The 13,575-nt window shown below is 42.8% G+C and overlaps 1 protein-coding gene across 1 annotated transcript in view; it reads right to left on the bottom strand.

The window, feature by feature from the left end:
- Positions 1 to 805: 805 nt before the first annotated feature.
- Positions 806 to 13,575, bottom strand: part of LOC309814612 (uncharacterized protein) — a gene marked incomplete at its 5' end in the record, with an annotated part of 32,445 nt that continues 19,675 nt past the window's right edge. The window contains 2 exons of the mRNA XM_082640608.1: positions 806 to 884; positions 1,987 to 2,099. Of these exons, the coding sequence (XP_082496734.1) occupies positions 879 to 884; positions 1,987 to 2,099 (119 nt within the window). The 3' untranslated portion in view covers positions 806 to 878. The remainder of the gene's footprint in view (positions 885 to 1,986; positions 2,100 to 13,575) is intronic.

Raw genomic sequence — 13,575 nt, forward strand, 5'->3', positions numbered from 1 at the left:
CAGCTTCCCATCCCCCTAGCCCTAGGCAAGCACCAATTTACTTTCTGTCTCTGTGCATTTGCCTATTCTGGACATTTCATATAAATGGAATCATACAATACGTGATCTTCTGTGCCTGGTTTCTTTCACTTAGCATAATGTTTCAAGGTTCATCCAAGTTTATGTCCATGTATCAGAACTTCATTCCTTTTTATGGATGAATAATAAATAGTCTGTTGTGTGGATATACCATATTTTGTTTAGCTATTCATCAGTTGATGGATCAGGCTTGACTCTTTTTTTCTGTAATTGTGGTTAAAAAAAACCACAAGAAACCTGCATAATATAAATTTACCCTAACAATTTTCAAGTGTATATTACACTATTGTTAACTATATACATATTGTTGTACAATGGATCTCAAGTAGTTTTTCATCTTGCATGACTGAAACTTTATACCCATTGAACAACAACCCCCTGCTTCCCCATCCCCCCAGCCTCTGGCAATCACCAATTGCTATGTAATTTTTGGTACACAATTTGGACATGGTTCGAAAACTTAAGTAACATTATTATTACAAAGTTATTTTCATCCCCATTTACTCACTTATAAAACAAGATTCTCAGGGCTCACATCTATAAAAATGAAAACTAGAGATAGTATGGGTACTGAACCCGGTCATGCTTTAGTGTTAAGTAATATTTATCAATGGTCTTGGGCTGCACTCCACAGGCCTACAAGGCCTGTGCTTGCCCAGCTTCAAGACCAATAAAAGAGCCCAGAATCAGCAACAGAGACATCAATGGTTTAATGGATGGAGCTTACACGTCTGAAGCAAGGTCCTGGAGTGACACCCCATCATGTGTGGCGGCCAGCAGTCAGGACATGGTGGCAGTCTTCATCTCTGGGGGAAGGGGAGATTACCAGTTATAGGGGAATTAATGTCAGGTGGACTCATTAGTTACCAGGGAAACCAGTACAGGGGCACACCCCTCACTGTCCCTTTGATAAGAACAATCACCAGCTGGGGCCTGGACCAAATACATAGGAAGGTCAGTCATGTGCATAGGGTTTTGGTAAAGCAGGCACTGATCTAGCAGGGGGTGTACAACAGCCATCTTAAGTGGCCTGAACATAAAAATGGACACAGAACTGATTGTTAAAAAAGGAAAAAAAAAGACTCATTGATCTCACTTAAGAAATGTATTTCCGGGGCTTCCCTGGTGGTGCAGTGGTTAGGAATCCGCCTGCTAATGCAGGGGACACAGGTTTGAGCCCTGGTTCAGGAAGATCCCACATGCTGCAGAGCAGCTAGGCCCGTGTGCCACAACTACTGAGCCTGTGCTCTAGAGCCTGTGCACCCAGAGCCAAGACGAGAGAGGCCACTGCAATGAGAGGCCCGTGCACGGCAATGAAGAGTAGCCCCTGCTCACCACAACTAAAAAGAAAGCCCACACGCAGCAACGAAGACCCAACGCAGCCAAAAATAAATTAAAAAAAAAAAAGAAATGTATTTCCAATAAAATTTAACTTTTCATATTAGTAACTTGTAATTAGGTTATTTTGATCAATTATAACTACTTATAATTTTAATGATAAGTCAATCCATAAGAAATTTTTTGGTCACAAGAAATACAAAAAAATTGTTTTCAATATATTCAGATTTTTGTTACAGAAAAATATGATAGAGTGATCAATAAAAATATGCAAAAAAGCATAAGAGGGCGTCCCTGGTGGCACAGTGGTTGAGAGTCTGCCTGCCGATGCAGGGGACACGGGTTCGTGCCCCGGTCCGGGAAGATCCCACATGCTGCAGAGCAGCTGGGCCTGTGAACCATGGCCGCTGAGCCCGCGCGTCCGGAGCCTGTGCTTCGCAACGGGAGAGGCCACAACAGTGAGAGGCCCACGTACCACAGAAAAAAACAAAAAGCATAAGAATACTATTAATAAAGGTAAGTAGAATGGAAAACAATCAAAAGGAGAACAGGAATGATGAAATATTTTACCAGGAGGACCACTGGTGTAGTAGATGGGAGCACAGACTCTGAAGTAAAACTGCAGTGTGGTCTTGAATAAATTATTTCATCTCTCTTTTGCCTTAGTTTCTTCATCTGTGAATCTGGAATGGTAATAGGACTGCCATGAATAAATTGTTATGAAGATTAAATGATTTAACATAGATAAACAATTAAAACTGAAACTACTATATACAAATTAGACATTACCATTGTCAAACCTCAAATCTGAGCCCGGGGTGTTCCCTCATCATTCACTTCAGCTTTAACTCCCATGGAGTTTGGAAACTGCCCTCAGAGTACTCCACCAGCCCAGAGGGTGGGTAGGGAGTACCTACAACCCTCCAGTTTAGGAAGGTTGGGTCCAGGACACATTGCTTTGAATCTGTTTAGGCCACTAGCCACATGTGCTACTGAGCACCTGAAATGTGACTAGTCCAAACCAAGATGTACTATAAGTGGAAAATATTCCCTGGATTTCAGACAATATGAGAAAAAGAATATAAAATATTTCAATCATTTTTTTACATTGATTATGTGTTGAAATGATATTTTGGACATATTAGGTTAAATAAAATATATTATTAAAATTAATTTCACCTGTCACTTGACTTCTTTAATGTGCCTACTAAACAATTTAAAATGACATATGTGGTTCTCCTTGTATTTCAACTGTACAGTTCTTCTTTACACAGTCCGCCTCAAGGTCAGCAGTCAGAGTGATCCTTTAGAAAGATAATTAAGGTCACATCACTACTCTGCTCAAAATTCCCCAATAATATTGCATCTCACTCAAGAGTAAAGGTCAAAATCCCAACCAAGTTCTACCAGGTCCTAAGTGATCAGCCCTATCCACTGCCACCTCCAATCTCCCTGGTCTAGGGTGGGACCCAGATTTTGCCAAACCTGAGGCTTACACCATAGGTGAATAGGAGGGAAAGGAAAGAGGGATGTGGGTCCTTGCTAAGGAAAAGAATGCAAACTACAAATATAAAATTAGGTACAGAATTGATGTTAATTTAGAATTAGAAAATAAATCTTAACAATTTAATTCAGATCCCTTTCTTCTGATATCTCTTTAGGCAATTTATCAGATGTGCTTACACAGAAATTCTTCCAGATTGCAGCCTGGCTCCACCACCCCATCTAGAACTCTCCACAACTCCCCAAATTCCCCTCAGGAACAGAGGTCCGGGCAAGTGTCATTGGCTTCGTGGTAAATCTCACTCTGCTCCAAGCTCATCTCCTATCATCCTCTACTCTTTCTGTCACCTTGCTGTTCCTCACACCAAGCGTGTGCCCACCTTAGGGCTTTTCTACTTACTGTTTCCTGAGCTTGAAACATTCCATCCCCAGCTACATTCATAGCTCGCCCGCTCATTTCCTTCAGGTCTCTGCTCAAATGTCATCTCATCAGAGCAGCCTGACCTAGATAGACACTCAAAAAAATCTGTTGAATGAACGAATGTATATAAACTGAATGACAGGGAGGCCCTATCATTTTTCAACATGAAATCATTTCTTCAGGGAAATAATTCACTCTGCACCCCCAGCCCATATCCTCATAGTAAATATGAAGTGAAGTCATAGGACATTCTGTTCCTTTCTATCTGTGTCTTTCTAGAAGAGCAGTTTAGCATGGTGGCTAAGAGTGCGATGTTTGAAATCCTAGCTCTGTCAGTAGCACGTGACCTTGGGCAAAGTCACTTAGTTTCTATGAGATTCAGTGTCTTCCTCTGTAAACTGGATAATATAACAGTATCTATCTCACAGGGGTGTTGGGAGGATTAAATGGGTTAATATGAGTAAAATACTAAGAATAGTGCCTGGCATATTGTAAGTTCTCAAAAAATGTTGGTAAACAATAGCATATGTAAATTATATAGACTATAAACTCCTCAAAAGCAGGAGCCCTGCATTCTTTGTAGCTCAGCTAACATGTGGAGCCCACTCAAGACTTTTCTACTGGTTTGGCTCAGCGGTATTAATTTATTAGCACGTGCAGGCATTGTCTTGCTCGCTGGTTTCTCCATCTGCTCTAAATTTAGTACTAAATAAAGACAGTTGTGGGGCGGAGGAGATTTTAGAGATCTCTGGACCAAATCCATTTGGGCTTTTGTTTTGTTCAAAAGCTGTAATCTACACAGAATTTAGAAATATCTGCTGAAGACTGTTTTTAGGCATGTGTTGCAGAAATTTGTAGCATCTATTTACATTGTTATGTGTATCCATACTTTGAATCTTCAACCATTTGCATACGGTAATATCCTGATATTCCAAATTTGATGTTGCTCTGTATATGAGCCCACATAATTCCTAACTCATTATAATGTATGGATATTAAATACATTGATTTATGAGAAGCAATCCACTTTTTCAATCTTAGAAGGAGAATAGTCACAATTCTACAATCCCAGGTTTAAATAAAGATGTCTAGGAGTAAGGTTCCATTATTAAACTTTACATTTGTTTTAGTGCATAATAATACCTTATGTCTGTATACCTTGTTTAATGTTTACAATCACCCAGTGAGGTAGGCAGGTAGGGGAGTATCACGAATCTCATTTTATAGATGAAGAAATTAGAACCAAGAGGTGTTAACTGACTTGCCTAAGTTTACTAAGTGGTAATAAATGGCAGAGCCAAAACTATATTCAGTTTTCTGACTATTAGCCAGTGTCCTTTTCCACTCTCCGGGCAGAGGGAGAAGTTAGGAATTCTTCCACCAAGTTTTACAGCCAGACTGTACGAAGGACCTGACAGTACTCGCCAACGGTGGTCTGTGTGTAAAGCCTCCTTTGGTCAGTCCCAGTTTGTAATGCTATAGGCCCATCCCCTTGGCAATGAAGATTATACCAGGAAAATGTTGCAGATAACCGTGTTTAACTGCATCTGCTAGAACTGAGAAACTTTGAGATTGAAAGATCAAAAACAATCATTGAAGAAATAACTTGAATAGTGGCGGGGAATCTTCCAGTCAAGTACTCAACCTCTTTGCTCCTTACTTCAAGCTAAAGATGTCTATGAAACCCCACATAATGTGGCAGCAGAAGATATTTCTGTAGACAGAACTTTGAATAAAAGCAATCATAGTTTTGAAGAGTCTGTTTTCACTGGAAGAGAGCCACCACCCCAGAATTTCTTGTCACTAAATAGCTAGGAGGGAACAGGATCAGAAGTAGAAGGAGAAGTAGCCTGAACATATAGCTGATGGGGACGGACTCTACTTGGTTTATGATGTAAAGGAGTTAACGTGAGTGGTAGAGACAGATGACTAAAATCTCCATGCAATTAGCATATATATTCTGATCAGATGAGTGTAAACTGGCATAGACAAGCAGGAAACGTTTGATGTTGGACATAGAAAGGGGTGAAGAGAAAGCCAGACAATGTAAGGGATCTATTCCACATAACACCCCAGTATGATAGTTAGGAGCCTTTATATTTCAAGGACTGAATACTCATTTAATGAGCTTGAACAATAACAGAATTTATCGATTTCTTATAAGTACAAAGAACAGGGATGGTACCAGCATCAGATGCAACTGGTTCCAGAGCTCAGAGGAATCAGGGTTTTCCCTCCCTCTCCTTCTAACTTTTAACCCTGCTCTCCTCTGTTTGTTATCCCCTTTGCTACTGCAGATGGGCTTCCTCCGTGTAGTCAGAGATGGTTGCCAGCAAAGGCAGGCCAATGATCCATCCTAGCACAGCAATCCCAGCACAAAGAAAAAGCATGGCTTCCATGTATAAATTCACAGAGAAGGATTGTGATTGGCCAATGTGAGCCATATGTCCACCCGTGGACCAGTCTCAAGCACTCAGGTGAGTTCCAGGATTCATCAATCCTTGGTCATGTCTCCACACACGAATCAAAGCAAGCAGGTGCGGTCTGTTACCAGAAAACTGGTGATGAGGAATTTGGCTGGGCTATCACAATCCACTATAGTAGTAGTTCCAAAATTTGTCTGAAGGTAAAAATCACCTGGACCTTTGTTAGAAAACAGATTCCTGGGCTTCCCACTCAGACCAATGGAATCAGAATTTACAGGGGAGAAGAATGGTAATTTGTACATTTAACAAATAACCCAGGGCCTCCCTGGTGGCGCAGTGGTTGAGAGTCCGCCTGCCGATGCAGGGGATACGGGTTCGTGCCCCGGTCTGGGAGGATCCCATATGCCGCGGAGCGGCTGGGCCCGTGAGCCATGGCCGCTGAGCCTGCGCATCCGGAGCCTGTGCTCCGCAACGGGGGAGGCCACAACAGTGAGAGGCCCGCATACCGCAAAAAAAAAAAAAAAAAAAAAACAAATAACCCAGGTGTATTAGTTTACTACTGCTGCTGTAACTAATTACCAAAATCCTTAGTGACTTAAAACAACATAAATTTATTATGTTATGGAGATGAGAAGTCCAGAATCAGTTTCAGTGGACGAATGTCAGAGTGTGGAAAGGACTGGTTTCTTCGGTAGACTCTGAGGGGAAAATTAATTTCTTGCCTTTTTCAGCTCCTAGTGGCTTTCTAACAGCAAGGCTTTTTTTTTTTTTTAACCTTTGGCTGCATTGGGTCTTTGTTGCTGCACGTGGGCTTTCTCTAGCTGCGGCGAGCCGGGGCTACTCTTTCATTGTGGTGCACGGGCTTCTCATTGCGGTGGCTTCTCTTGTTGCGAAGCACAGACTCTAGGCACGTGGGCTTCAGTAGTTGTGGCATGGGGCTCAGCAGTTGTGGCTCACGTGGGCTCAGTAGTTGTGGCTCACAGGCTCCAGATCACAGGCTCAGTAGTTGTGGTGCACGGGCTTAGTTGCTCCGCGTCATGTGGGATCTTCCTGGACCAGGGCTCAAACCCGTGTCCCCTGCATTGGCAGGCGGATTCTTAACCACTGTGCCACCAGGGAAGCCCCACATACTTTCAATTCAAGTTCAGAACTATGTAACCTCATCCATCTTACATGTATATCTCCTTTCTGCCATGTCAAAATCTCAGTTCTCAATGACACCAATATACTCATTTCCTTTATCCTTCTTTTCAACAAATTATTTTTTGATTTTGCTATTCATATTTATTGCTTTTCTTTCTTCTCCCCCACCATCACCAAATATCATTGATTTTTGCCCTTATCTTTATGGGCTTTTGCACTGAACGCTTAGCTCATTTGGTTTCAATGTTTTTTTTGTTTGTTTTTTTTCCCGGTACGCGGGCCTCTCACTGTTGTGGCCTCTCCTGTTGCGAAGCACAGGCTCTGGACGCGCAGGCCCAGTGGCCATGGCTCACGGGCCCAGACGCTCTGCGGCACGTGGGATCTTCCCGGACCGGGGCACAAACCTGTGTCCCCTGCATCGGCAGGCGGACTCTCAACCACTCTCAACCACTGCGCCACCAGGGAAGCCCTCAATGTTTCTTGTTTGTTAAATAAGTGCATGTGGCACTATAAATCCCTTTTAAGGACTACCTTACATACACTTTGACATGTGGTGTTTCATTTTTTTTTGTAATTTTCCTTATTTTAATTTCTTTATTCTAGTATTTAATAGTATTTTTTGCATTTTCAGATTTTTAGGAATTTTAAGCTATCCTTTTGTTATTGATTTCTAAATTTATTGCATTCTTCATTAGAGAACATGGGCTGTATGATGTTAACTCTTTGGAATTTGTTGAGGTGCATGACTAGTACATGACTGATCTTTAAGACTATTCCATATATTCTTGGAAAGAATATATATCCTTTATTTGTTGAGTATAAAGCTCTCTATTAGACTGAGCTTACTAATTGAGTCATTAAAAAATGTTTTATAGGGGCTTCCCTGGTGGTGCAGTAGTTAAAAATCCACCTGCCAATGCAGGGGACATGGTTTCGAGCCCTGGTCCGGGAAGATCACACACGCCGTGGAGCAACTAAGCCTGTGCGCCACAACTACTGAGCTTGTGTTCTAAAACCCGCAAGCCACAACTACTGAGCCCGTGCGCCTAGAGCCAGTGCTCCGCAACAAGAGAAGCCACCGCAATGAGAAGTCAACGCACCACAACGAAGACCCAACGCAGACAAAAATAAATAAATAAAATAAATAAATTTATTTAAAAAATATTTTTTTTATCTTCACTTAAAAAAAAAAACTATTTGATCTACCAGTTTCTAAGGTAATACACACAGTCCCTGACCTATGATGGTTCAGCTTATGATTTTTCAAATATACGATGATGGGAAAGCTATACAGTTTCAGTAGAAACTGTACTTTTTTTTTTTTTTTTTTTTTTTTTGCGGTACGCGGGCCTCTCACTGCCGTGGCCTCTCCCGTTGCGGAGCACAGACTCCGGACGCGCAGGCCCAGATGCTCCGCGGCATGTGGGATCCTCCCGGACCGGGGCACAAACCCGTGTCCCCTGCATTGGCAGGCGGACTCTCAACCAGTGAGCCACCAGGGAAGCCCCTGTACTTTGAATTTTGAACTTTGATCTTTTCCTGGGCTATCGACATGCAGTACAATACTCTCTCCTGATGCTGGGCAGTGGCAGTGAGTCATAGTTCCCAGTCAGCCACAAGATCACCAGGGTGAACAACTGATACATTTACAACCATTCTGTACCCATACAACCACTTTGTTTTTCACTTTCACTATGGTATTCAATAAATTACATGAAATATTCAACACTTTATTATATAAAATAGGCTTTGTGTTAGATAATTTTACCCAACTGTTGGCTAATGTTAAGTGTTCTGAGCTTGCTTAAGGTAGTCTAGGCTAAGCTACGATAAATAGGTTAGGTGTATTAAACGTGTTTTCAACTTTTTATCAGGATATAACCCCATAGTAAGTTAAGGAAGATCTCTATATTAAATGTCCAATTACGGTTGTTGATTCTTCTATCAGTTGTTGCTTCATATTTTTTGAAGTGATATTGTCAGGTGCATATAGTTTATAATCTTTATAGCTTCTCAGTCTATACTGCATATGAAGTCCTCTTTGTCCCTTATGATGTTTTCTACTTTAAGGTCTATATTGAGTGATAGTAAATGTAGTTCTTTTGGTTCATATTTACCCTGTATCTCTTTTTCCATCTCTTAATATTCAAATAATGATTCACTGGGCACTTCCCTAAGCAGTTTTGTATAATAGCATGGCAAGCATCAAGATGCCCCTGAGTCCAAGTTCAGCTCCTAAGGTTGCAATCCTGCACTGCACCCTGTGCATTTTCTTATTATTTTTCTCTCCCACGACTGTCTTGTTCATTATTATATCCCTATCTTGTAGCACTGTAGCTGACACCTAGTAGGCACTCAGTAAATATTTGTTCAATATGAATGCCCTCAAGAGCATACAGCCTTGTTAGGAAAATGAGATCCCTTCAAGAATAATTTATGGAACACTTACTACATGCTAAATCTTTCCCACACGTATTACCTCTTTGATCTTATCTCCAGCCTTGCTCCTCTCTCTTACCCTGTCCTATCTGCACTGATCCTACTGTTGTTACATTAACACACTAGGCTCATTTCTGCTTCACGATCTTTATAACTGCTTTCCCCAGATTTCTGCATAGCTCACTCCTTTACACCTCAGGTCTGCTCAGATGTCACCTCTTCAGACAACCTTCCCTAATCACCCTATTTAAAATACTACTCCACCCTCTCTCCAAATCTAGTCATTCTCTATGATCTTTTTGAAAAAAAAAATCAGTATTTAATATTATATTATTTGTTTGGCTACATGTTTATTGTCTGTAGAATGTAAGTGCTTTAAAGACAAAGAATTTGTCTCATACACCACTACATCCCCATCTAGAGAAGTGCCTGGCAAACAGTAGACACAATAAATTTTTGTTGGAGAGAATTTTCAGTTAATTCTCAGGGAAAAAGTGTTAAAGAAGTATGATGATACCTGTTTTTACAGATGAAGTAACTAAAGCTGAGAAGATTCAGTAACTTGCCTAGGAACACAGTGATGGAGAAGGATTTGAACATAGGCCCCTTTGACTCCAAAGCTCATCCATAATGCCCACCGCTATTTTATTGTCTCCTAATGAAGGAGAATGCACACACACAAGATGGTAGGAAATCAAGTGTCAGTTGGGGGCTTGTGGTTTTTTGGATGAGATCAGCTGAGACGAAGTCACTGGTAGACAGAGGGTTGGGCCCTACGGATGACTGAGAGTTGGAAAAGTGGGGAAGGGAGGGAGGCAAACCCTAGGCCTGGCCTGTGATTGCCCACTGTGGCTTTTTCCTTTGCTGAAGAATCAGTTCTGATTTGCTCCCTGGGGGAGCAGTTAGGATGGAGGGCAGGCTGTAGAGGAGGAGGGCATGAGCCTGCCTTCCAGGGCCTTTTGGTCAAACCCTCTGACAAAGAACCCTATCCCAGGGGACTTTTGTGGACTGTGGTTAGGATAGGATTTAGGACCTGCATTCTAACTAACCGGCGTAGCCTCAGGCAAGTTCAGACCAGAAAGCTCCCCTGCAAAGCCATTTATCTATGTGCTGGGGAGGGCAGATCGGGTATCCAGGCTGGAGGAGGCTTCTGAGACAGGACATCTTTTTTAGAGAGGATAGGTGTTATTGTTGAACCAGGTAGGAGCTGACCTGATAACCAGCATCCCTGAAAAGGAGAGAGAGGAAACAGCTCTGACCACCAGTGGCCTCCAGGGCCTTCTCATTTCCTTGGCGATTAAAGATGCGTACATGGATATGCAGGTACCCAGCAATGGAGGAGTCTTGCTCGGCCTCAGAAAGGGCTGTGGCCCCCTCGCAACTTAGGAGCAGACCCTGGATCTGCAGTGCTTCTCCACCGGGTTCACCTTGCAGGCCAGGCTCCGGCAAGCTCTGGGTAGCCACAGGCAGGGAGGGAGCGGAGGGCAGGAAGTGTGGGGACAGTTAAAAGGTAGCAGCTGAGCTGCATGAGCTGCTTGTATATTTTGGAGAAAACCATAATTCAAAGAGTCATGTACCACAATGTTCATTGTAGCTCTACTTACAATAGCCAGGAGATGGAAGCAACCTAAGTGTCCATCGACAGGTGAATGGATAAAGAAGATGTGGCACATATAGACAATGGAATATTACTCAGCCATAAAAGGAAACAAAATTGAGTTATTTGTAATGAGGTAGATGGACCTAGAGACTGTCATACAGAGTGAAGTAAGTCAGAAAGAGAAAAACAAACACTGTACACTAACACACATATATGGAATCTAAAAAAAAAAAAAAGGTTCTGAAGAACCTAGGGGCAGGACAGGAATAAAGATGCAGACGTAGAGAATGGACTTGAGGACACGGGGAGGGGGAAGGGTGAGCTGGGACGAAGTGAGAGAGTGGCATGGACTTATATATACTACCACATGTAAAATAGATAGCTAGTGGGAAGCAGCCACATAGCACAGGGAGATCAGCTCGGTGCTTTGTGACCACCTAGAGGGGCGGGATAGGGAGGGTGGGAGGAAGACACAAGAGCACGGGGATACGGGGATATATGTATATGTATAGCTGATTCACTTTGTGATACAGCAGAAACTAACACACCGTTGTAAAGCAATTATACTCCAATAAAGATGTTAAAAAAAAAAAAAAAGGCAGCAGCTGGGTGCAGCTTATCAGAAGTGCCAGGGAAGTGAAAGTCAGCCAGGCAAAGGGAAGGGGAAGAAGCAAAAGCAGAGAGGCAGCGGCTGCCACTGGGAAAAAGGGAAAGAAAACGCTCAGAGCAGTGGCAAGTGTTCTGGGAGCCTCAGAGAGGTGAGGGCTCTGCCGGCCTCCTTTTCTTGGAAGAGGGGGACTGAAAGGCTGAGTCTTGGAACCAGGTATCCTTACCCTTCACACGGCTCCTTCCTGAGGGTTAGATGTGGGGTATGTGCTGCTGAGATGCTCACAGCATCCTTCTCCTTCAAGTACCTCCCCTCTAAAAGGTGGCACTTGATTATCCTCAAATCTCTAAGAAAATAGTAACTGTAATTTTGGTTCAAGGTAAAGCTAATGATTTTCCTCAAGGTTGTCTCCCAGGAAAAATGCTTCGAAAATAAAAGATGTTGGTGATGTTAAGGTATAATAGTTTCCCCCTTAGAGCTGAAAGCTACAATCCCTTTGTACAAATATTCATTATAAAATTCTTACATCCCTAAAATGATACCATAGCACAAATGCCAACTCTTTTTTTTGCTTGTTTTTGCTTTTGATGATATCATCATTTATAGCACTCCCTGCCTGCAATGTTCCCTCTTGTGCCTGTGACTTGAGGACATGGGGAGGGGGAAGGGTAAGCTGGGACGAAGTGAGAGAGTGGCATGGACATGTATACACTACCAAATGTAAAATAGATAGCTAGTGGGAAGCAGCTGCATAGCACAGGGAGATCAGCTCGGTGCTTTGTGAGACTGTTAGATGCCAAGTTCACTTGTTGGACTAAAAACTGTCTAGATTTAAGGCTGGTTTGGAGTCTCCTAGGGAAGGGGAAAGACTGGATAAATTATACCCCTTTCAGTTAATGCTCATCACTATTCAATTCCTTACTGTAAAGTATGGCATCCAGTAGGCTCACTCTGCATGTACACTGAATGAAAGGATGTTTGAAAAAAGAAAGCTGACCTTATGACTGAAAACCATTTGAAGTGCATAGAATCACAACTGTGGACTGTCTCCTAAATGTTCCTTACCATTATTCCCCTCCCCAATAAAATTTGCATTTTAGACCCTATAGTTCTGGGCCCTAGAGTCTAGGGCCTTGCCTCTGGAACTCTGATCCAGGGAGCAGCAGTATCAGCCTCATCTGGGAACTTGTTCGAAAGGTAGACACTCCAGCCCCACCTGGGATCCACTGAATCAGAATCTGCACTTTAACAAAATCCCCAAGTGATTTGTGTGCATGTTAAAAGTTGGAGAAACACTGCTCTAAGGCACCTGGGCCACCTCCTTTCTGAGGCACCTGGTCAGGAGGCCCTCCGAGGCCCTGGCTTCAGCTTATAACTATAAGGGTCACCGGGCAGCTCCATACGGTACAGTGTGTGGCGGGCTGGAGGCTACAGAGGGTTCAAATTTCAGCTCTGCTGCTGAAGGAACTTTATCACATGGCAAGTGACTTAAAAAATTCAACTTACATGGGCTTCCCTGGTGGCGCAGTGGTTGAGAGTCCACCTGCCGATGCAGGGGACACGGGATCTTGCCCCGCTCCGGGAAGATCCCACATGCCACGGAGCGGCTGGGCCTGTGAGCCATGGCCTCTGAGCCTGCGCGTCCAGAGCCTGTGCTCCGCAACGGGAGAGGCCACAACAGTGAGAGGCCTGCGTACCGCCAAAAAAAAAAAAAAAAAAAAATTCAACTTACAGAAAACTTGCAAGAATAATACAAAGAACTTCTGTATACCTTTATCCCTATTCACCAATTATAATATTAACATTTTGCCACATATGCTTTAATATTTTCTCTCTCTACCTATATAAATATTATTAATATTTCTGAACTCTTGGAGGGTTAGTTGCATACATTGGTATGCCTTTCCCCTTAATACTTCAGTGTGTACTTCCAAAGAACATGGACATTCTCTTACATCATCACAAATCCAGGGCCAGATCCAGGGGGAGGCACACAAGGCCTGGGAGTGAGTGATCCCAA

The sequence above is a fragment of the Mesoplodon mirus genome (genome assembly GCF_964341445.2).
Source record: "Mesoplodon mirus genome assembly, chromosome: 13".
In the NCBI taxonomy this organism is placed as follows: Eukaryota; Metazoa; Chordata; class Mammalia; order Artiodactyla; family Ziphiidae; genus Mesoplodon; species Mesoplodon mirus.